This window comes from Equus caballus, chromosome 15 (assembly GCF_041296265.1).
Source record: "Equus caballus isolate H_3958 breed thoroughbred chromosome 15, TB-T2T, whole genome shotgun sequence".
NCBI classification, from domain to species: Eukaryota; Metazoa; Chordata; class Mammalia; order Perissodactyla; family Equidae; genus Equus; species Equus caballus.
Window position 1 is genome coordinate 83279647 of NC_091698.1, and position 26035 is coordinate 83305681.

At 38.0% G+C, this 26035-nt stretch overlaps 1 protein-coding gene and 3 non-coding genes across 4 annotated transcripts in view; all 4 read right to left on the reverse strand.

Moving 5' to 3' along the window:
• WDR43 (WD repeat domain 43) overlaps window positions 1–26035 on the reverse strand; it is a 47486-nt gene that overhangs the window by 17042 nt on the left and 4409 nt on the right. Inside the window, exons 2-10 of the mRNA XM_014731234.3 lie at window positions 22850–22987; window positions 18734–18855; window positions 13181–13301; window positions 12268–12407; window positions 7169–7271; window positions 6589–6653; window positions 3794–3965; window positions 2025–2111; window positions 943–1074 (exon numbers count right to left, since the gene is read on the reverse strand). Of these exons, the coding sequence (XP_014586720.2) occupies window positions 943–1074; window positions 2025–2111; window positions 3794–3965; window positions 6589–6653; window positions 7169–7271; window positions 12268–12407; window positions 13181–13301; window positions 18734–18855; window positions 22850–22987 (1080 nt within the window). The remainder of the gene's footprint in view (window positions 1–942; window positions 1075–2024; window positions 2112–3793; window positions 3966–6588; window positions 6654–7168; window positions 7272–12267; window positions 12408–13180; window positions 13302–18733; window positions 18856–22849; window positions 22988–26035) is intronic.
• LOC111768255 (small nucleolar RNA SNORD53/SNORD92) lies at window positions 572–647 on the reverse strand. The gene has a single exon (XR_002800434.1). It is a non-coding gene; the product is annotated as a small nucleolar RNA SNORD53/SNORD92 (small nucleolar RNA).
• LOC111768254 (small nucleolar RNA SNORD53/SNORD92) lies at window positions 1432–1510 on the reverse strand. Its single transcript, XR_002800433.1, has one exon. It is a non-coding gene; the product is annotated as a small nucleolar RNA SNORD53/SNORD92 (small nucleolar RNA).
• On the reverse strand, window positions 12724–12808 carry LOC111768256 (small nucleolar RNA SNORD53/SNORD92). The gene has a single exon (XR_002800435.1). It is a non-coding gene; the product is annotated as a small nucleolar RNA SNORD53/SNORD92 (small nucleolar RNA).

Consider the following 26035-nt stretch of genomic DNA (forward strand, 5'->3'; position numbering starts at 1 on the left):
ATGATGCAATTTGCTACACAAAAACTCAACTGTACAGAACTGACCGCTTACTAAAGCATGTCTAACAACCATGTTCTGCCAGCCCCTTGGTAACTAAATCAAAATACAGATGTTCTATGACTACCAAAGCAAACAGATATACCTTGGTAAAGCCTCTTGTTTGGGCTACCTTAACTTAGGAAAAACATAAAAAAGGCAGGAGGACATTAAAGGGTTGGATCTAGGCCAAGCTAAAGAAAGCTGGTTCACTATTTTTAAATACAGCTATCATACTATTGAGGAATAATTTTTATGAACAGCAATATTATTCCCAACTCCCCACTCAATAAAGTAAGACATTTAGAATCAGGTAAGAAATATGATCTTTCTCTAACGATAAAACAGTTAAAATTCTCGATCACTTAGACAAGAGTGACAAATGTAAATGGAAGATGAAAAAGAATGCTACATGGGGAAGTACAGTAACCATAGAAGGGTTCTGGGAGTTGAGAAAAAACGACGTTTATAGGCACTTTAAGAGCTTATAATGACAATCACTTTTAAAGTCCAACTAGCACTGAACCAGCCAGGATTGCTCAGACAGCCAAGAGAAGAGGCATCATCGGAAGTCAGCAACATGCGAAACCCAATGAAAATCATCACAGCAAGTCCTGGCTTAATCTATTCAATCAAGTTACTGAGCTATCAACAAATGGCCAAAACAGCACCCTCCTGAGTTCATAAGAGTTCTGTCTTCTCCATTAACAGTGGCCAAATAAGTCTCACAAAGGTCACAATCTGGAATTTTGGAACCAACATTGCTGGGGATGAGAGAGAGGAAAACAGCAGCAATCTCAGTAAGTTTCTGAAGTTTCAACTTTGGCTCTATCCTATATAGTTGTTAGAATCTCCCAAGCAATCCTAAATTTCAAACTCAAAAATGGTCAGAGTGATTGTATTTACCTCATTTTCCCCTAATTTCCTCTTGTTCTCTATTTCCTCAGTTTGTGGAAGAGCAGGCTTGATAGCTGCCTGATGACCAGGTATCCCAGGCACCAGAACTTTCGCTTCAGAATTCATCACTGGTGTTCTCACCTGTTAAACAGGAATACCAGAGGCGTGACCAAGGAAATTACACCTTAGTCCTTGCAAGATTTATCCCCAATGAGAACACTAACACCTTTTAAAAGGTTTTCCTGTTGGAAACAATGTAATACGAATTAAAGACAAATTTTTTTACTGAGGTCATACAAAGATAAATTTTAATGAAATGTTGGCAAATAAGTTTTTAAAGGATAACGAGAAAGTTCACGGTTTAAAGCTTTTAATACCACCTACGAGTAAAAACCAGGAAAAACAAAATCTACCACACAAGGACACAGTGACTTAAAAATGTTGAAGAGTGACGCTGTGTATTTTACAACCATCTCCAATAATCGATCTTTGCCAGAAATGCTCAGACAGCCAAGAGAAAGGTGTCATCTCTGAAACTCAGCCAGAAGCGAAACCATATGGGATGTCATCACAGCATGTCTTGGCTTTCCTTTTCTCGTAACTGCCAAACATGAGATATCTACATGTAGACGCAATGTTATATACAAAATAAAGCATCACGATGATGCTCTTATATATGGTATCAAATTCCAGCCCCATTATGATTTTAGGTTTTATTCCACCCTGAAATACAGCATTCCTCTCAACGAAGTTATGCTCCTTTAAGTATTGAGATTGACAAAATAATTTATTGATAAATTTGATATTGATATTTATTCCTACATACTTCCTTGCACAAATGATCATGCATAGGGGTCAGGAAGAACTAAATCTAAGGTTTTCAACTTCTAGTCACCTGAAACTCATTCATTCATTCAACAAATCAAGAGCAAAGAAATGAAGAAAGTTTTACAATCTTAATACGTCAAACCTAATCCCACAAACTTTAAGTCAAGATTGTAGAGGATATTAAAGAGTTTAAACACAGTATTACATAACAATTAAATTCACCCAAATCTTTTTTCTCAACTTCTAATACATAATGCACTCACCTTTGTTATAGCTGTTTCTACTTTTGGAGCCCAGCAGTTTGAAATATCTCTTACTAAACACACATGAGATTCTTTGGAATTTAATGCCTGGAAATATAATTTTAAAGGGGGAGTGGGGTGAGAAGGGGAAAAAAGAGAGAGACAATATCAAACAAAGCAATCGGGAATAAGAATAAAATGAAAAACTACATGTCCAGTTGTACATTTTTATAAAAATACAAAAAGTATGGACAGCTTCCACACAAAAATGTTAAGCCATTCAGAGTGATAACCATTCAGACTGATAGTGGCTGAGGAAAACGGATAAACTGAAGATACTGGGCATAACGTTTACTTTCTTCTTAAATTACATACTACTCAAATTTTTCACATATATAGTTTCAAAAGATCAACAGATTTTTTAAAAAATGTAACAGATTTTAAAGAAAACATATCAGTTCATCACCCTTGTAAAGAATAATCTGTGCTTTAAAAGAAAAAAAGTCCTACCCTAAAATTTTCTACTGCTATCCTTGTACAAGCAAGTCAAAGACAGCACCGCTGATTAAAACAAAGTGCTCCAAGGCGCATCTCCATGTTCTGACATGGTATTCAACAGGGGAGGGAAGTCAGTTGCAGCAAAGTACCTATGTACCCATAAAGCTTTAAGGTTTTATGTAATTCTCCATGCCCATACAATCAATCAATACCTGGACACAAAATAAACAGGAATCAATGGCTGCACCTGCAGAAAGAGGTTAAGGGGTTCCCATGTGGCAAGGAGACTTACGTTTACAGCTCAAAACTTTTCTTTTATTAAACCATATCCATGTGTTAAATATTTTTTTTATAAAGATTTTATTTTTCCTTTTTCTCCCCAAAGCCCTCCGGTACATAGTTGTATATTTTTAGTTGTGGGTCCTTCTAGTTGTGGCATGTGCTTCTAGTTGTGGCATGTGGGACGTACTTCAATATGGCCTGATGAGTGGTGCCATGTCCGTGCCCAGGATCTGAATCTGTGAAACCCTGGGCCACCAAAGCAGAGCGCGCCAACTTAACCCACCGGCCACAGGGCCAGCCCCCATGTGTTAAATTTTTAAAAAGTAAAAAGCATTTAAATAAACTCAACAAGAGCTTTCTTGGGCATGCAATATTCCACTCACAGTCCCCCTGAGGGCCTTACTGAATAAAACTATTATAAATGCAAGTTTAAGAAATCGCCTATTGGACATGTTCATAACTCACCGACAGTCTCCAAAGAAACTTCTGTAATCAGAAACGCTAACCCATTGCACTGCCCATTATATCTCTGCTTAGACAATTCAATGGGTGCTATTTCTAAGGGCTCTTTTTTGAAGATTTATCTTTTGCATAATTAGGCAAAATTCACCCATACCTATGCTGACCAAAATGGTAGCCACTAGGAATGTGTGACTATTGAGCACTTGAAATGCGGCTAGTCCAAATTGAGATGTGCTTGTAAAACATACACCAGATTTCAAAGACAAAATGCCAAAAAAAGGAGGAGAGGGAATAAAATATCTTAAATAATGTTTTATATTGACTAAGCATTAAAAAGATATTTTGGATGTACTGAGTTAAGTAAAATTTATACAAAGAAAGTTGTCACAAATTAAAATAAACCACTCAATGAAAGGTCCTTCAGTTAAGGGAAAATATGACTTTTGTAAGTATTCCTATAAGCAGACCAACGTATCATTTTAAAATCATTCTTTCCCATTGGACATGTTGATGCTCTATTGTTTTACTCTAAATTAGCATCTACGTACCACTCGCTCAATGGTGGGCTGAAACCAATTGCCATATACAAGCAACAATGACATTTTGTCTGAGCAAAAACCAGCTGCTAGAATAGGGATGGGTTTTGGTGTTGATTTCTTGCCTTTCCCAGGTGTTGCTATCTGAATTGTGCAGTTTGAAGTCAAGGGCTTTTTGCAGTATCTACAAATGGGGAGAAAATTAGATTAGAAAATTTGAAATAAGAACATTTCATACTGATTCTCCAAAGTTGGCATCAAGTGATGAAATGTGACCCTCCTCTCGCCTCCACACTACTATCAGAAGAGATCGGAGCCCCAGAGCACTAGTGTTCCTGTCAAGACTTCATCTATCCCCAACACCCGCAACATGAAGTACTCACCACCAAAATCTGCCTTGAGATCCATTTCCCACTGTCAACCCCGACATGAGGCCTCAAGCTCCCAAGTGTTCTCTCACCATCCTGAGCTTCAGTCCCAATGGCTCTGTACTTTCCCATTCCAACAAGCCCCACCTCCAATCACTCCCAACCCTCAAGAGCCTCACCACGACCCTACCACATAGTTCCAGGAACAAAATTATCAACAAAATATAACCAGCAAAATTATACTCTCAGTTTCTTCCCTAAGGGATCTCATCAACTTCTTGCTCTATGTCGACTCATCCCTCAGCCCTCCCAAGTTATAGTTGTTTTCTCTCCAACACCCTTTGTGCCAGGGCCTTGGACATGATTTAATTGTGCCCTTCCTTTGCTCTTCACTGACACTTCAAGACAAACAGTCTCTCCTTCACCTCTACAACTTTTGAAATTGTTGTCACCAGGTACCAGCTACGTTCCCCTCCTGCCATCATCCAATGATCTCTGGGTCACTCTCCCACATTTTTTAAAGATTTTAGTGGCTCACTGTCATTCTGTCCAACACTACTCCTGAGGACTTCCTTTCTTCTTCTTTTATATATATATATGTCTATGTGTGTTTTTTTGTTGAGGAAGATTTGCCCTAAGCTAACATCTGTGCCAATCCTCCTCTGTTTTTTAGTATGTAGGCCACCATCACAGCATGGCCACTAACAGTAGTGCAGGTCCACACTCAGGAACCAAACCTGGGCCACCAAAGCAGAGCACGTGGAACTTAACCACTAGGCCACCAGAGCTGGCCCAGAACTTCCTTCCTTAGCGTCTGATGATCCTTCTGACATTCTGGCCTCCCAATTCCTTAACTTTTCTACCTCCAACAACACTGTCTTCCACTGTATCTCAGCCGCTCACTCCTCACACCACAGACATCTTATCACCAGTTAGTGCACACCCATAATCTCCATTCTAAGCACCCCACTACCTCTATCTTTCCAACACACTCCTCCTTGTACCCTGACTCCACAACCATCTCTATCCAGGATTTCTGCTCTCTGCTCTGGTCTTTGCCCCTCTGTAGGCTATTCTCGACACATCAGAAAGAATAACTTAAGTCAAGGCCATCAATTCTCTGCTTAAAATCCTTTAAGGGCTTACTACTGGTCAAGTCCTCAGCAAGGCCCACTACTTCTGGACCTTCAATTATACATTCCATGTACACATTTTTGTTGTTAGTGCCATTGAGTCAATTCTGGCTCCTAACGACCCTGTACACTGCAGAGCGGAACCCTGCCCAGTCTTTTGCTCCATCCTCTCCTCTTCCAGCACTATATCACACAATGCTCCACTGCTCTTCATAGGGTTTTCAAGGCCAATTTTTTTAGCAATGGGTGGCCTGGTCCTTCTTCCTAGTCTGTCTGAGGCTGGAAGCTCCACTGAAACCTGTTCACCACGGGTGACCCTGCTGGTATTTGAAATACCGGTGGCATAACTTTCAGCATCACAACAAAACGCAGCCACCACAGTTTAACAACCGACAGACAGGTGATGTGGTTCCCCAACCAGCAAACAAACATGGGCTGTGGTGGCGAGAGTGTCGAATCTTAACCACCAGATTACCACAAATACAACTGGGTAAATAAAGGGCTCAATTGTCTTACGCTAAAATATTAACAGCTCTAGAGAGAACTCAATGGAAGGAGACTTGGATTTTATAATCAATTGTCTATGCATCCTGAATGTTTTAAAATAAATGTATACTGTTTTCAGAATTAATTTATATTTAAATAAATCCCTATACTAGGATTTTAAAAGAAAGGACAGCAATTGACAATAAAAGGTTGAAACCATTTTAAAGTTTAACATAACTGTGCACCTAACTGAGTCTCAGACCATGTTTATAAAGTATGGCAAGGACCAGCAAACTTTCTGTAAGGGGCTAGATAGCAAACATTTCATTATGCTGGAGGAGGGGCACACATGTTCTCTGTTAGATGTGGCCTGCAGGCCACACTTTGCTGGCCCTGCTCTATGCCTCCTACACAACCTACCAACAGCACTGCTCCCCTCTGTCCACCCAAACACTAGCACGGCCGGCCTCACTGATCCCCATCTGTGTGCCAAAGGGAAGCACTATCAAAAACAGGAATGAAGTCACCAAAGTTCATAAGCAAAGCCCTCCGACTGGACCACTTTCTTTTAAAATTTATCACTGGAACTACCAACATTTACTAAGCATACATCATAAAAAGCCACCCTCTTAACCACAAATATGAAGTGAAGAAATGGCCCACAATTCCAACAGCTTGAGTTCTCCCTGAGAATGTATATAGTCATATGAAGAAAGAATTAAGAATGCTTTCAAAATAATCTAACTGAAAAGTAATATAATGCAAAGAAAAAGTGGAAGTATGAAGAAATAAGTCAGGGACTTGAAAATTTCTTACTTACCCATTTAATATGTGTTCAAAAAGATGAACTTGACCATCTTTGCAAACAACAGCTAACTTGACAGGCTAAAAAAAAGCATTTATCTGATTACTCTAATAGGTAACATACTCTACTGTAATAGATAATTACTTGCATGATATACTTAGGAAAATTCAACTCTCCTCCCTGCTCCTTTAAATAATCAGAGAAAAAGAACAGCAATGATGCTCAACTCTTGCATTTAGAAATAATTACTGCCATGAAAATAACAATTTATGTTGTTAACATCAAAATTAAATGCAGCCTAGAAGTTAAGGGAGCGAAGTCACTACCAAGTGCAGAGGCTGACGACAGGGAGCTGGCATGCCCCACGGGTCAGAGCAGTCAGGGCTGCTGAAAATGCCACTGTGACCATCCTTTCCCCTCCTAAGAGCTCACCACAGTGATTTAATGGTTACTTCAAACAGTCTAGGAAGAATTTTATGTTTCATTCTTCCTCCCACATCCCCTCTTCCCCGAGTCATTAAATCATCAAAACCATGCTTTTAAAAGTAATATTTATGAAATCCAAAAACAAATTCTCAAAAATCGAGCCATTTACCTCTTCTTTGTTTTCTGACAAAGTCAAGTCAATATAGACAGGTTCATCCGTAACTGTAAAAGACATCACTGCATTCTTTTCTTTGTTTTCTGACCGGACTTGCCTAGATAACAAAACCAATGATTAGATAATAAGACAGATTTAAAAAGAAAAAAAAAGCAAACACCTACAGGTTGTTAGATTAGATTATTAGATTATGAAAAGCTTTTTCATCTTTTAAAAGCTAAATAAGGTGACTAGAGATCAAAATAAGGAAAGCATTCGTGTCACTACCATATAACATGGTTGTATGGGAAAAAAGTAAGCACTGATATGTTTATGGAAGATTTAAACAATGAGTTAACATTTTCTGTTCTTTTCCATTAATCGACTTGTCTATCTAGATGCCAATACCACACTATCATGATTACTGTAGCCTGACAACAAGTCCTCAAATCAGACAATGTTGGTCCTCCAACTGTTTTCTTGTTTTCACAGTCGTTTTGGCTATTCTATGTTTTCTGCACTTCCATTTGAATTTTAAAATCAAATTGTCAATTTCTACCAAAAAAAAAAAAATCTGCTGGAATTTTGACTGGGTTTGCATTGAATCTATAGATTAATTTGAGGAGAACATCACAATAATACTGAGAAAATAGAGTCCAGAAATAGACACAAATATATATATATATACACACACATACACAAATGATTCTCATTATTCACTGATTCCTTATTTGAGAATTCATCTACTTGCCAAAATTTATTTGCAACCCCCACAATCAATATTTGTGGCGCTTTCATGGTCTTTACCAGGCATGCACAGAGCAGTAAAAGTATGGGTTACCCCACAGGCACGAGGTCAAACAAGGCTGTGCTCTGTCTTCTTATTTCAACTCTCATACTATGAGCAAGTATTCTTTCTGCACTCTATTTTGTGCCATGTTTTTTGCTTTTGTGTTTTTTGTTGGTGATCTCACTGTTTAAAACGGCCCCGAAGAGTAGTGCTGAAGTGCTGTTTAGCGTTCTAACAAAAAAAAAAGCTGTGACGTGCCTTATGAAGAAAATATTTCTTTTAGATAAACATTGTTCTGACATGAGTTAACCATATGTGCATGTGTATATACATATATAAATATATATAAGGTATCTTTAAATACAAACACACATAAAACAAGGTTATATATTGATTAGATGACAAAAATGTTGTGACAAGAGAGGCTTGCAGAAACTTAACCCTGTGTTTTCCCACAAGAGTAATAGTATCACTAAGTCAGTGCTCATGAGGACTTTATACAACATTCCTGCTACAAATAATGAGAATTGACTGTATGTCTATACACAGGTATATATACAAAACCAATACACTAGAGACAGTCTTTTCAACAAATGGTACTGGGACCACTGGATAGCCACAATGCAAAAATATGAACTTAAATGCATTCCTCGTGCCACATTCACAAAATTAACTCAAAACAGATCACAGGGCCAGCCTTGGTGGCCTAGTGGTTAAGTTCAGCACACTCTGCTTCGGCAGCCCGGGTTCGCTTCTGGGTATGCACAGACACCACTCATCTGTCAGTGGCCATGCTGTGGTGGGGGCTCACATACAAAAAGAGAAGACTGGCAAGGGGTGCTGGGCAAATCTTCCTCAGGAAAAAAAAGACAGATCACAGAACCAAATGCAAGACCTAAAACCATAAAACTTCCAGGAGAAAACCTTCATGATCTTGGGTTAAGCAAAGATTTCTAAACATAATCAAGACTTCATCAAAATTAATAACTTCTTTTCTTCAAAAAGACAAGCCATAGACTAGGAGAAAATACTTGCAAAGCCTAAAACTGATAATGGACTTGTATTCAGAATATACACAGAACTCTCAAAACACAATAAGAAAACAAACAACTCAATAAAAAATAGGCCAAACAGCAAATAAGCAGATGAAAGATTCTCAACATCAATGGCCAACAGGGAAAAGCAAATTAAAACCACACTGAGATACTACCATATGCCTATTAGAATAGCTAAAATTAAATGACCATATCAAGTGCTGGTGAGGATGTGAAGAAATTAGCACTCTTATAGCTAGTGGGAATGTAAAATGGTACAATCACTTTGGAAAAAAATGGGCAATTTCTTAAAAAGTAAATATACACCTATCATATGATCCAGCCATTGCACTCCTAGGTATTTACCAGAGAAATTAATCATATGCCTGTACAAAGATCTGTACACAAATTTCCATAACAACTTTATTTGTAATGTCCCAAACATGTCAACAAGCCTGGAGATGGGGGTGGAGAAGGGGATTACAAAGATATGAGGAAACTCTTGGGAGCAATAAACATGGTCATTGTCTTGACTGTGATAACGATTTCATGGATGAACGCATATGTCAAAACTTATCACATTGTATGCTTTAAAGATGTGCAGTTTATGATACATCAATTATACCTCAATAAGGATGCTAAAAAAATCTAGGCACAAAAAAATAAACAATGAGTAACAGCAACAAACAATTTACAAACACGATTCAAAATCAGTTTCTTTTTAGCTTCTACAAGGCAAGGGAAAACAGGATTGAAACAAAAACACAAACCACCAACTGGGAAAAAATATCTGCAAATTATATCTGACAAAGGGTTAATCTCCATAACATATAAAGAACTCACACAACTCAACAACAAAAAATCAAACAACCTGATCAAAAAATGGGCAGGGGATATGATTTCTCCAAAGAAGATATACAGATGGCCAATAGTCACATGAAAAGATGCTCATCATCACTGATCATCAGGGAAATGCAAATCAAAACTACACTAAGATACCACCTTACACCTGTTAGAATGGCGAAAATAACCAAAACAAAAAATAACAAATGTTGGAGAGGTTGTCGAGAAAAGGGAACCCTCATACACTGCCAGTGAGAATGCAAACTGGTGCAGCCACTATGGCAAACAGTATGGAGATTTCTCAAAAAATTAAAAATAGAAATACCATATGACTCAGCCATCCCACTACTGGGTATCTATCCAAAGAACTTGAAGTCAGCAATTCAAAGAGACGCATGTACCCCTACGTTCATTGCAGCATTATTCACAATAGCCAAGACTTGGAGCAACCTAAGTGTCCATCTACTGAGGACTGGATAAAGAAGATATGGTGTGTACACACACACACACACACACACACACACACACACACACAATGGAATACTACTCAGTCATAAAAAAGGATAAAAATCGTCCCATTTCACAACAACACAGATGGACCTTGAGGGTATTATGTTAAGTGAAATAAGCCAGATAGAGAAAGACAATCTTTGTATGACTCCACTCATATGTGGAAGATAAACAAACATGTGGACAAAGAGAACAGATTAGTGGTTAACAGGGGAAAGGGGGTGTGGGGGGTGGGCACAAAGGGTGAAGTGGTGCACCTACAGTATGACTGACAAGTAATAACATACAACTGAAATTTCACAAAGTTGTAAACTATCATAATCTCAATAAAAAAGAAAAATCAGTTTATTTTTGTGAGACTCTATACATTTACCAGTGAACAATCTTCCAATATTTTTGTGTCGAGACCAAAATTAAGAGTTGATTTGATAAATTCTAAAGATTTCAGGCACAATAAAGTGTTAAGAAAACAAAATTCAGTCTAACATGAAGTCACTCGTACATGTTCAAAATCTCTGCCATCAGACCCCCATATACAGAAGAAACTATCTTAGCCCATCAATAGGAGATAGCAGTCTCCTTACAGTAATATGAAAGGTTTGTTTTTCTTTTTTAATTTTCATTCAGTGGCAAACTCTCAAATGTTATTTCCTTATAGAAACTGTCTTTCAAAGGTAATTATGGGACCTTACGGTGTTTGCTACCTTTGTTCTACCTACCAAAACAAAACTTCCGCAGCTTCAAAAATGGCCTTTTCAGGCAGCCTTTCAATACAGCTTTTTAATTTGTTTGTTTTTTAAGTTTACTCCCCGATTACTAGGAAGCCCCCAGGCATACAGATATTATTTTCAGGATCTTACAAGAGAAATCAACTTTTCTTTCGTAGAAGAAATTTTGTAGCTGGAGACCGCTAGGTCTAAGGAGCCAAAAAGGTGAAGCATTTAGAACTGAAGCACCTCAGTAATGTCAAGAGCCTTTGGTGGCAGATTTTAACTTCTTGACATTACTAATATCTTAAGTAAGTGTTAAATCCTCTAAAACTGAAAGAAATTATCCCAACAAGAGCTCCTTAAAAATCAGATACAGAACAGAAAACCAACTCAATTTGATACAAGAGGCATAATTAGAAACCAGGCCTTAGCTGATGGTTTTGAAGGTGAACAGAGGTCCACATTAGGCCTCATGAACCTTTCCCAACAAAACTACTTTAAGGAATACACATTTGATGAGTCCCACTTCTGAGTATTATTCCGTGTAAATTCAGAGTAACTTTATATAGCCAAGAACATGCTCAACTAATTGATTACTAAGATGAGAAACTATTCTATTTTTAAAATCTCTACTTATTTTGTCCATGAATAGTTGGTTTGAAAAAAGTTAACTTCACCAACAGATGATGTCATAAAATCCAAGGAATTTCCTATATTTCTTAAATTTAAAAACTTTTTGACAGCCCTTTAACATCAAATTATTCACTTTTAAAAGTAGTTTCAAAGGGAATGAGTAACAGCAACTACTGCAAATTTTCAGAGACAGCCAAGGAATTTAACGTCCTCAGCAAATCATCAGTAAATAGACACTACTGCACTAGATTAACCCAGTGGAGCCATCTACTTCAACAAAATCATAGATTTTCCTAAAATTTAAAAAAAAAAAAAAAAAGGTTATTTTTAAATTGCCCAGTCACAAAAACATCCAGGCTCCTGAACCTCCCAACAAGCAAGGAGGAGGCTCTATTATATAATGAATGCTCTTAACTTTTTCTCATAAAGATCTGTTTTTAGGCAGGCTCAATTCTTCATTACAAGTCAGTGTGAATTTAACATTAAATACAATAAAGCAAGTCTCATACTCATCATTTATATTAACCATGTAAGCTGTGACAGATTCTGTCTTTTCAAAGCAAAGCTACCTTCCAAATCCAAAAGACTACATACCAGACATTAAGTAACCGGTCATGCACTGCTCCAGATAAGAAATAAAGACCTGTAATTCCATCAAAGGGTTGGCTCTCATTAGGAGGTCTGATAGTAGTGAACAGAAGTGACGAAACCGGTGTCGCATGTCCTGTGAAGTGCTAGAGAAAGTTAAATCTCATTTAGCAGAGGACGGATACAGATCAGTAACAAAAACTAAGAGTCCAAATGTATCACAAGCAAGATATATATGATACATAACTGAAATTAGAGCTCTAGACTAAAGGTAACAGTTAAATTTAATTCTATGTAACTAAGATTATTTGCTAAATTCTTCTCACTTCTTAAAAACTCTATCTGAAAACAGTGAAAATCAAGATGTCCCTTTCAACTCCCATGACCCCGCCCACAATCTATTTCTTCAATTTTTGAGTTCAAGAATCACTTAATTCTATCCATTGTAAAAGGGGTGCTTGGGTGCTCAGACACAGCCAAGGAATTGTAGGTCTTCATTTTACTCTCAGTGAGTCGAAACCACAATTTTAAGGCATCATCACAGCACCAAGTGTTCAGTAACCCTTGAGTGTACTCAAAATGTGATACTCAATCTCCATAGTTAAATACTATCTGTGCACCAAATGCTGGATGCAAAATAGAGATCAAAATTACCATAATCACTGCATAGCAGAGTAAAAGATTTCTAATTCAAATTCCTCTCATTGTATTCGTTTTTCCAATGCATGTTAAGCAGACATGTCTAACCTATATAACATCAAGCAGATTTGGAGGCTAACTTTTGTCTATTAAGTTTACCTTTGGTAAGCTTGAAAATACAGACTGTATTCTTAAACCAATATTCTACGGCTCAGACTTCTGCCTTCTTCAGACTTACTCTAGATGACTGCTACGCTTATAACTAATTTGATTCACTCACTCTGTAGATTTCTTTGGTCTCCAAAACCCATAGTTTGATTGTTCGACCAGCTGAAAGCAACATTTTTCCATCTGGGCTGATACACAGAGAACTGACGCTGCTATTGTCACCTTTCCATTTGCTGTATTGTGAAGAGAAACAAAAATAGCTGAATGAATAGGGAGAAACCTTAATTCAGAGCAAAAGAATAACAAAAACAAATCAGGCATTAAAAATACCACCTAAGGTTCTAAGGCAAATTACATTCCCTAAAAATTTGTGTCAGGTAAACTAACCTTGGACATATCACTAAGATAAAGCCTCCCTGATGGGACGGTAAGAGAGATTCTTTTTTGTTTTTTAAAGATTGGCACCTGGGCTAACAACTGTTGCCAATCTTTTTTTTTTTTCTTCCTGCTTTATCTCCCCAAACCCCCCCTGTACACAGTTGTGTATCATTAGTTGCAGGTCCTTCTAGCTGTGGGATGTGGGACGCCGCCTCAACGTGGCCTAACGAGCCGTGCCATGTCCGAGCCCAGGATCCGAACCCTGGGCTGCCGCAGCAGAGCGCGCAAACTTAACCACTTGGCCACAGAGCCGGCCCCTAAGAGAGATTCTTAAGAGGTACCAGAAAATGGGTGAGTAAGAGTTACAAGAATGTAAAATGAGTAGTTGTATATCCTGTGATCCATGAGATGGATTTTGTTAATGCTCAGGAAACTTCCATGTTGGCTGGAATTCTGAGTGTCCATTCCATCCTCTCCATCTATCTTTAATTTACTTAGCACAGTCCAGAAAGGTGATTTGTATCCCAAATCCACACAGATGAGCCCTCATCTGATAGGGTAAAATAAATCAGTTATAGATGATCCCTTTCTAACACCTCAAATATGATTAGCAAATGAGACCTCGCAGTTGGTTGCACATGTTAAGGCTATTAGAGCCACAAGAAGCTTGGCTATTCATTTATAAAATCAAGAAATGACAGGAGCAATCTTATTACTAAAAGAGGTTAACTCTCAAGTGGAAGAAAATATATTGTTCTGCCAGTCACATGGGAATGTCAAATTACTCATTTGGAAAAACAAAATTAAGTTTCTACTTTACACTATACACACACAAAACTTACTGATATAAAAATAAGCATTAAAAAATATATAGCAGAATGTTTTTATAATCCTGGGGACAGGAAAGGCCTTTCAAAGCAATTACAAACCAGAAATCATAAAGGAAAAAATGACCTGATTTAATTAAATAAAACTCTGTACCATAAAATAAGTCATAAAATTAAAATAAAAGCAAAAGGCTAGGAGAAAATACCAAAGATATATACTACAGATGAAGGATTAATACTTGGAATACATAAACAGCTCATTATATCCAAGAAATAGCTTCTTGAGTTCAAGAAAAAACTCAAAAATAGACAAAGGCTATAAACAGGTAATTCATAGAAGAAACACCAATTGCTAATAAACATGTAAACATTCAACTGCACTACTAATCAAGGAAATGCAGCAACAACATAGGAGAGAACTCTTCCTTTACCCTCATTGGTCCCTAACATTTCTGACAATTTCTCATTAATTTCCACAGCTTTGATGCTCATTTATACACATTCTTCAACATCTATTCACTGAATTGATAATTTTTATAAAAAAAGACATATCCCCACCCTCCTCACAAGCTTCCTGAATCTACTTTCCCACTCAGCAGTGAAAATGTAAGCACAGAGCTAATAACACCACGGTCCCCGCCCCCTCCCCCTCTAAAAGAGCTTTGAGAATCAAAGTATAATCCTCCTACATCAGCATCACCTGAAAACTTGTTAGACGTAAAGACTCCCAAGCACCAGCCTAGACCTACTAAATCCTATCTGTATGCACAAGTAACGTACACCCACTTTAGAGCTCACTGAAAGCACTAGATAAGAAGACCCCTCTCTGGAAAACCTGACTGGTTCCAGAGAAATGACCCACACATACTGACATTTCCCAATCACTCTACAGATGAAGTCTAACAGTTGAGCCACACACCTACACAGGCCTTCTAATCAGCTTTGTAGTGTTTCATTTTCAAAAAGCAACAGGCAGCCAAGGATCTCCAGTCATCTGAAGCATGCCTTTAAGACGGAAGATAGAGACTAAAAGCAAACAAAAATCAAAACACATCCTCAAGAGGGAGATGATGTAAGGAACAAATGAAAAAAAACTTTAAATCCCATAATTAATAACTTCAGAGGATTAGAAAATATTCTATGCATAAAAGGAATATGATGCAACAAAAAAAATATTGAGAACAAAAAACACTTCCTGTGAGTTAAAAATATGCTGAGAGAAATTTTAAAATTCAATAGAAGATTTGGAAGATGAAATTGAAGAAATCTCCCAGGTAACAGTAGAAAAAGACAAAAGGGAAAAGTAAGAGAGAAAAAAGAAAAAAACATAAAGGATTAGTCCAGGAGATGCAACATCTAAATAACAGTAAGGAATACTAGAGAAAGATCAAAGAAAACAGAGGGGATGAAATTATCAAACGCAAAGTGCAAGAAAAATCAACAGGAATTTCCAGCCTAAACGGTCCCTCAAACGCCAATGTAGTTCATTGATTAAAGAACAAAACTCATAATATTTTTAGAATACTAAGGATAATTAACACCAAAAGCTAAAAAACCAACGAACCAACGCTTCAAAATCCTGAGGGAAAATTATTTCCAACCTAAAATTCTATAACCTCAAACTACCAATCAATTGTGAAGGTAGAATAAAGACACTGGCAGACAAGCAATAAATAAATGTACCATCCACACACCCTTTCTCAGGAAGCTACCAGTTCTTGTACTTCACCAAAAGGAAAGAGTAAACCAACAAAGAGAAAAATGAGATCCAAGAAATAGAGGCTCCATCTGACAAGAGAATTTTCAAGATGATGGTGAAAGGAAATCCCAGGACAATCACTGTTCAGCAGACCCTGGAAGACGGCAGAGAAGTCCTCCAAGAAATAAATGAAACTGGAGGAACACCTCCAAGAAACAAATAAAACTGATTAACTGATGTCCAAAAATAACTGAGAAGATTTACATTACTGTAGGAGAATGAACTAGTGATAGGTATATACAAAACTAAGCAAATGAAGAATAAGGCAATTATAAACCCCAAGAAAAGCAAAGTTACGTTACGTGCCAAAAATATAAACCTAGTACAGTCCAAGGCTCATCTATTACAATATTTAAGTAGTCAGAATGTAAACACTGAATACTTGCTTAATCAAAAACTGTGACATTATTGGGAAATGGGGAGGGTTACGTGGGGGCAGAGGTTATGAGAGCTAAATCTTCACCTTCCAGAAGGAAATAAAGAGATAGTACCTAAACCAGAAAACAAAATCAATTAACACCAGCATAAGAATGCCAAGAATGCAACTAGAACTCAATATTATGAGACAGCACAGTTTAGATGAGAGCTCAGGCTCTGATTTAACCTATTTCTCAACTGTAAAATAGGAGCCCAGCTCACAGTGTTATGACTAAATACGATACTGTGTACAACGGAACAGTGCCTTGAACATTACTAGTGCCTCTGTGAAGGACCTGACTTTGTGAACTCTCATCCAGATAGCATTTTAAAAATACAGTTGCATAATAACATGGATGGACCTTGAGGGAATTATGTTAAGTGAAACAAGCCAGCGAGAGGAGGATAATCTGTGTATGACTCCACTCATATGAGGAATTTAAAATTATGGACTAAGAACAGTTTAGTGGATACCGGGGGAAAGGTGGGGTGGGGGGTGGGCACAAAGGGTGAAGTGGTGCACCTACAACATGACTGACAAACATTAATGTACAACTGAAATTTCACAAGATTGTAACCTATCATTAACTCAATTAAAAAAAAAAAATACAGTTGCATGGGTCCCTCCCCAGACCCAGTGAATGACAATCTCCATACAGGTTTCTGACAGTCACCAGTATGGAAACTACTGCTCCAGGTAAATGGAGTACAAACCCTTACTGAGAACCTCTAGGCAGATGACTTACTCATCTGCACCTCCAGTCCCAAGCCCTCCTTTAAGTTCTAAGGCTCTATCACCAATCTGTCTGCTGGGTCTTGCCTTTCACATGCATTTCAAATTCAACTTGTCTAAATACTCCAAAACTATTTCCCTCTTTTGACCATAATTCTATTAACTGCACCACTACTCACCCAATAAGTTCATAAAGCTGAAAACTTAGTAGTTACCTTCAATTTAACTCCTTTCTGTCACTCAATACTCCCCTCCATCCTTCCCAAGTGTTGCTGATTCTTCTTGGTTGGTATCTTGTCCATTCTTACTTCCCACTCTTACCATCCTACACCTGGACTATTACAACCACCACCTGGGATCTGGCTTCTCTGTCTTTGAACTAGCCCATTCCCACATAGTCTACACATTGCTGACAGGTTACTTTTTCCCAAAGCATTATTTTGCTTATTCTCAAGACACTGACCTTTAATGGCTCTCTCCTGCTTACCAGACAGAATCTAAAGAAATGGTTTGAATAGAATCCAAGAAAGCAGTTTAAGTATGGGAGAAAAACACTACCAGAATTCAAACTCCTCTGCTACTTGTTAGCTGTAGGACCGTGGGCATCATTATCCTCATCTACACAAGTTCACAGTAAACTGAACTTCATTCAACAGTCCACATTTATTGAACATCTACTATATAGACAATCACAGAAGTAGGGGCTTGAATTAGAAAAGCAGTCTGAGATTTTTTTGTGTGTGTCTGAGGAAGATTGGCCCTGAGCTAACATCCGTTGCCAATCTTCCTCTTTTTCCTTGAGGAAGATTGTCACTGAGCTAACATCCGTGCCAATCTTCCTCCACTTTCTATGTGGGATGCCACAACAGATGGCTCAATGAGTGGTGTATAGGTCCACGCCCAGGATCCAAACCTGTGAACCCTGGGCTGCTAAAGTGGAGCACACACACTTAATCACTATGTCACCAGGCTGGCCCCTGTCTGAGATTTTTATCTATGACCCTTAAGGCCAGAGTCTTGAGATACTTTGGCCCATATCCTCCACCAGCCATTATCCCCTAGTATGCACCTCATCTAAATTACTCTACTCATTTGCAAGTACATCTTTCACTTCCCTTTCTCCTAGCCTTGCTCTTGCCACCTCTCCACCTTCCTTCCCCGCCCTTGAAAGGATCCTCCCATCCTCTTCCATCCAAATCTTACCCTATCCTAGCAAGCCCAAGTGAAATCTCCTCCCTTCCACCAGGCCTTCCCAACACTACCCTATTCATTTGACCAGTAATCACATGCTACCTTATGACTCTCCTGTGCAGTTATTTCACTCTTGTACCATTATTTAACCTTTATGTATTAAAATCTTACATGCCCTATTTTTGATTAAAAATTCCTTGAGAATAGCCTATAATTTTATTATTGTCTACATTCCCCCCATGTCCAATATCAAATTTTACTTATAGCAAGAATATAGTCCTGATTTGTCAAACGCTAAGGCATTTCCAAACAGTAACCAGGTTATCCATCCAACACCATAGAACCATCAATGTTACTCACCACTTTACTTTACACGTCTGCGTATTCCATTCCACAATATGCTTATCATCTGAACAACTATACAAATAGCCATTGTCTTGATGCCACTGTATGCAATTAACTTTGTTGTCATGTCCACCACTCTGCAGATTAAAAAAAATTAAAGAAAACAATAAAACTCATCTGGTATAATATGATAATATGCACCCTGAAATTTAGTTACTGAACAGTTAACTAAAATGTTAGGCCTTAATCTAAAAGAGCCTTCACCTACATCTATCCATTTCTAACATCAAAAATATGATAAATCAGCTATAACGCCATCAAATGTTAACCTTGCCTTCTCCTCTGCTGGAAAAACATACTTTCACATCTTTAAGTGAAAGGATACTAGTCCTAAATGCCACTTGCTTTTGACATGAACACCAGCACTAAGCATAATAAAATACTTCATGTATAGTGGCACAAAGTTTGAGACACGAGAGAACTAGTAAAGTCAAATTGTAAAGAGTTTAAAGCCAACACTTAAGGTGAAAATTATGTCTAGTCAAAACTATCCTTGAAAATTCCTTTTTTTTAAAAAGTGCCCAAACTATCTCTCAATAAAGAAATCACTGTTTCTTCAGGTAAACACTAAACGTTTCCTTGTGTTACAGATCATACCATACGAATGATACTTTAAACACATTCGGCATAGCAAGATGCTTGCTCACTCAGAGGCACATAGGAATGGAGACATCAACTGTGGAAGGGCAAATCAAGCCTCCCATCTCTCACACATTCCAGGACAAACTTGATTCAGTAGAATAAAGTGCTAAATCACCTACACTGCATGCAATTATCACGTTCACTCTTTCTACCTGAATTCACATAAATTAAATATACAATGAAACAGCACTATACATGTATCTAAGCTAAGGATAAAAGTTAAAACTCAAAATCAGTACTTCCATCATATAGAATGCTCCCATCTTAAAAGAAAAATATTTTTAAATGTTTAGTTCAGTTATTTCCCTTCTCCCTTATCATTCATCTATTCAAAGAACTAAGTCCTTTTTTACAGACACACAAAGAATTGAACAAAAATAAATTCCACAGGAAGAATTCCGTAAGAAAATAAATAAAAATTTTCAAAGTCAGTAATCCAAGAGATACAAATTTTTTAAAAAGTAACATTTTCAGTCCATTCATCTGGCAATTTGTTTAGCTTTTCTTTTTTTAAAGATTGGCAGCTGAGCTAACAACTGTTACCAATCTTCTTTTTTTTTCCTTTTTTTTGCTTTTTCTCCCCAAAGCCCCCAGTATACAGTTGTACATTTTAGTTGTGGGTCCTTCCAGTTGTGGCATGTGGGACGCCGCGTCAACGAGGCCTGATGAGTGGTGCCATGTCCGCGCCCAGGATCCGAACCAGAGAAACCCTGGGCCGCCGTAGTGGAGCACGGGAACTTAACCATTCAGCCACAGGGCCGGCCCCTGTTCAGCATTTTAAAACCCATGCTGGTAAGGTTATATAATAAACATGGCACTATCATATATTGCTAGGGCCTAGTACATCCTTTTGGAAAGCAATCTAGCAACTGTCCACTCATTCATTCATTTATTTGTTCAACAAACATTTACTCAATACCAATTACATGCCAGGCACTACACTCAGCACTTTCAATTGTATCATTATGTCTAAATCTCAATAAAGTCATGCAAGGTAGGTTATACAATATCCACTTAAGAGGTAAGAAGTTAAATTACTCATCCATGATGCCGTAACTAGAAAGATTCAACCTCCGAGCAGACAAGTTCCAATGCTGAGTCCTCTTCCACTTCGCCACATGATCCCAAGTCTCCTTACCCTGATCCTCTTGGTTCCTTTTTAATAAATTCACTCTCTGTTAAAGATTTAGGTAGTACAATCCTGTGAGGTATTGAAATGATCTAAAAAGAAGTTCTAGGCTCCATCAGCATCATGTCTGCAACCACGGCAGCTGAGTGAAGCAGCTATCACACTGTACAGGATACAGATACCTGCTGACCACAAAAGACTGACCAAATCAAAGGATGGGCTCCCGACTACAGTGGAGTAAAAAAGCCCATATGAGGACCACACTTAACTTGGGAGGAGAGGAGAGAGGAATAAAGGGAGATTCCCTTCCTGCTATACATACATTTGAATACTTTAATTTTTTTTTTACAGCTGTGTATTATTTTTATGATCTTTAATATGAAAACAACAGTCATGCACCACACAACACTGTTTTGGTCAATAGCGGACTGCACACATGACAACGGTCCCCTAAGATTAGTACCATACAGCCTAGTTGTATAGTAGGCTATATCATCTAGGTTTGCGTAACTCTACGCTCTACGATGTTCACACAACAACGAAATCACCTAATGATGCATCTCTCAGAACCTATTCCCTGTTGTCAAGGGACACATGACTGTATTTTTAAATGCTTTTCTAAAATCAGATAAAATTTTTCATGTATCAAATCAGCTAAGTTTTTGTTAGTGTTATTGCTGTTTTAATGGGAATATTCAATGGTGGCAATGACGCTATTGAAACACAGGTACTATCCTTCCATTGTGGATATAAGCACAAATTAGGAAAACTTCCAGAAAGTATTTTTATACTATGTGTAAAAAGCCTTAACACTCAAACCCTTTGACTAATTAGAGGTTAGCAATTCTGAGAATCCACGTAAGGAAAACAAATATTTATAACAACAAAAACAAAATCAGAAACCACCTAAATGGTCAGTAATAGTTAAATCACCAAGGGACTATCTAATGTAATGGGATTTTAGGCAGTCATTAAAAACGTTTATAATTAGTGCTTGACAAATATGCAAATTGCTTACATTGTAATTTAATGAAAAATATCAGGATACAAAATAGATGGACAAAACCCAACTTTGTTTTTTCAAACACATGCGTAAAGCAAAGAAATACACAATCTATTAAGCAGAAGATCCCTCAGTGATAAATGTCGGTATAAATTTTTTCCCTTTTCAACGTTATGTAGTTCCAAATTATCTTTCTACGTAATATCTACGTAGATATTACGTAAAAGAGAAAACATTGTTTTATTCATATATACAGAAAGTATTCCTATATACAGACCGTTCAGTGAACACCAAAAACACATTATAATAGATATCGCCTGAAACAAATTATGCCAGTTAAGCTACTGTCTTGCAGCACCAAACCCTCACTTCTCTGCTCTGCAATGCTGGGGCTGGCACTCTGCAAACCACCTCTGCTTTGCCAGCTGGATCGCCAGTAGGCTCCACCAATAAGGGGTGGTAGAAGGAGACAAGGCCGGAGAAGGAACAGGGACTTGTTCCTTCCTGTCTCCCAGTTTGCACCACCCCAACATTTCTTCACCCTAGCAGTGGAAATCCTTTTGGCAGCAGCTGAACTCACTATGCAATTTTTCCAACACTTGGAGAATCAGTTTCATCACCTCCCTTCAGAGACACCAGCAGTCAGCTGGAGCCCTCTCCTCAGAGGTCTGGACCCCAAGCCCATGGGGCCACACCTCCTCAAGAGACTGCAGCACTGAGAGCAACACCTGCTCCTCAAAAGTCTGAGTTTCAGCAATAACTCCAACTGCCTCCTTTGTTCCCCAGCCCCAGAGGTAGTGAGCTCCTTCTTGCAGTTGCTATTTCTGATACTTAGAATTGTGTTTACCCTTTCTTATTTTAAACCTAGTCAACAATTCCTCATATTCTAACCCATAATAAGGACTATATCACCTAGCATAGCTATTATCAAATATTCCCACTCAGAATTTTAATTGCAGAAGGGGCAGAAAAATACCCCTACAGTCTAGATCCTACAGCATATGCTGAACTGTTTTGGTTTTTACTTTTTGAGGAAGATTAGCCCTGAGCTAACATGTGTGCCCATCTTCCTCTATTTCATATGTGGGACACCTGCCACAGCATGGCTTGATAAGCAGTGTGTAGGTCAACACCCGGGATCTGAACCTGCGAACCCCAGGCCGCAGAAGCAGAACGTGTGAACTTAACTGCTACACCAATGGGCCAGCCCGTTTTTTGAAAATAAATCTCTAATAATCAGTTTCCCTGTCATCTCTCTTTTATATAAAATATACATACACACACATTATGTACTTACTATTAATTTACTGTGTAATTCTCCTTTTACTGTACTGTATAATAAAATACTACCGACTGCTGTACCAAGAGCCAACAAGTCAGTCTGGTTACTCGTTCCGATAGCTTCTGATTTTCTTTTTTTCCTCTGAGGAGTTTCCTGGGAAAAAAAGAAAAAACAATTGTTTTATTTTGTATTTCAAACACTGAAACATCATAAATGCATAAATGCAAACGCCCACTAGACAAAAAATGAAACATGACTGCTACTAAAAGACACTTCTTTAAAAAAAGGGGAGGGGGCCAGCCCCGTAGCCGAGTGGTTAAGTTCGCATGCTCGGTTTCTGTGGCCCAGGGTTTCACCAATTCAGATCCTGGGCACGGACATGGCACTGCTCATCAGGTCATGCTGAGGCAGCATCCTACATGCCACAACTAAAAGGACCCACAAGTAAAAGTATGCAACTATGTACCGGGGGGCCTTGGGGAGAAAAAGTAAAAAAAATAAAATAAAATCTTTAAAAAAAGGGGAGGTGGATTCCCTCTCAGATGATTCTTTCTCACTACTTACAAAAAAAAAAATCACTCCAATGGGAAGGAGAGCTCCTAATTCTGTCCCCCATCTCCTCCTGGAAGAAAGGTGTCAGATGGGACAATTTGGCATGCTGTTGGTATGCTCTCAACAGATCCGAGCAGCCCCACTGCTGCTTCCACTTCTCAGAAACCAACCACTCCTAACAGGCCAAAGTGAAGCCTCCACTCCCAGCAGTGATTAGAGCCCTACCAAAGCAGCCAATGCCTCCCCTGCGTCTCCCCTAACCTTCCCTTGCATTCTAGCTTCATTTGCAGAAAAAGGGACTCGAGTGTTTTCACATTTACAAGAATGCATTTACTTCAATTTGAGTCAAAAAATAGTTGTAACTAGTAGAGCAGCACAGAGCACTCTACAGAAGTTGCTCCTGTGACTAAGGGCTAGTCTGAGAAGTTCCACGTGGTCTTGCTGATTCTAATGACTTAAGAGGAACAAGTTTCAATCTAGCGTCAAATGCCACAAGACTTCTTTGATTTATTTCAAAAATGATACTAACAGCTCCTGTCTGTCCATCAAAAAGACAATCAATGATCACAACTTCAGAGTACTAAATCAGAGTTTATAATGCTGAAAAATTATTTAATTTCAGAATTTCTCTCAACAAGTGCAAGATCTTTGCTCTACAGCACAAAAAAGCAGCCCAGGATACATAAAAATCTGCCCAACTTGAAAACAACCAAGGAAAACTACAATCTTACCAGTGCACAAAGACTATCAAGGAGTAGACTTATAAAGCACTTTCTCTTTTTTTTTGTTTTAGTCATGAGGATGTTCCATTTGAAGAATTTGATTTCATTGGACACACTCAGGTCAACAAAAAGTAAAAAATTTATAAGGCAAAAAAGTGAAAAAAAAAATAAGGTAACTTTTTACATACAGAAAAACGTAATGCACATTTTGCAAGTCCTGAGAAATGTACTACCTTAATAAATCCAAAAGAGAAGTTACAATTAAAAGCCATAAAAATTAAAAAGTCTGATGGTCTCCTCAGTAACATTTAATTTGTCTGAAACATTGAAACTTTAGCACAAGGACTGTCCTAGGTCCCACCTTCAGTTAAATGAATTTCTAAAGCCACCTTTGAATGATTCCAGAGAGCGAATGTGCTTCTGCATAAGGTTATGAACACAAACACCTGTTTTGGGCAAGGACAGTGGGGGAAAGTATATCAACCTACTACTATCTCATCAGAAAACTCTTCTATGAAAGATTCCAGAAATTATTTCTTCTACTCTTGCTTTTTCCAAATCAAATTGAAATTATCTACACTGAGATTTCTAATGTGTGGAACACAGGCTAGTCCAAACATTTATGTTTTTCTACAGATATGAAATATGAATTTGGATTAAGAAGGGCAAAGAAATTTTAGAAATTAAACATTAACATATTCAAAACCCTAATTTCCCCATCAGCAAAATCTCTATTTCAGGAAGAAGCAAGCAGTCAAGCAGGAGGAGAATCCACAGAATCTCTGCCCAATTTTGAGGATCACTGATCTAAACTTAAATAATAATCCAATTAATTAATCTCAAAGAACTACTGACTCATCCAAGTTTTCTCCAAGTTGGATGATCTTTTTAAAAATAACTTCCCATTCAGCAAGGTGAACACACCCAAACAGGTAACACATCAACCAGATAAGTTTATATAAGCAATGTGCATTTTAGTGAAATCTAATATTATAAATATCACCCCATTACTAAATATTTCTGAACCCAAAGGTTTAGTGCTACTGATGATTAGATTATGTCAGACTTTTGTTGGTCTTTTCTCTCTGAACCTGTTACGCCTGTGATCAAAAACTTCAATGACTCCCCAGAGAAGAATGAATCAATATAAACAACTCTCTGGCATTCAAAAGCATCCACAATTTAACTCCAACCCACCTATTCCAGGCTTATTTCCAATTCCGTCCTTACATGACGCTCCCTAATCACAAATAAGCTTTCCAGTTTTGCTTTTGCTTTTCCCTCCACTTGGAGGGGCCTTTTCCTATTCACCTCAATTTTCATTTGGTTAAAAAATCTATCCATGTTTCAAAGTCCATCTCAAATATCTCTCCACAAAAACCTTTTCTTTCTCTTAAGGCACAAGCCATACTCTGCTCTGCATTATAAACATGGTATATCTGAATGTCGTTATTTCTTCTTTGATTTCTTAGTCGTACTCAGTTTTGTTTCCCCTAAAGTGCCTAGCACAATGTCATGTGCATATTAACTACATGCACAAATAAAGTAATGGAAAGGGTAGGCTAAAAACTTAGTTCATATATTTGTGACTGGAAAATCTGAGTTCCTGGATGTACCAGGAGTGAAGACCAAAGGATGTGATTTCTTAGACTGAAGAGTCTTTTCCAATGTGAAGGTGTGACTGAGTTAAGCAATAAATACCAAACCAGTCTGAAGAAAGCTGATGAGCATCTGACCCAGAAGGCTGACAATCAGAGTGAGAGTCTGAATGGCACATGTGCACAATTTATAAAAGCAAGACACGGTACAGAAGATGTTTGCAGATGTGGTGAAGACAGAGAGAAAAAGCACACCCAGGTGATGAGAAGTCTGAATTTGATCAATTAAGCAATGACTTTTAGACTGAGATCCCAGAGTAACAAAAGAG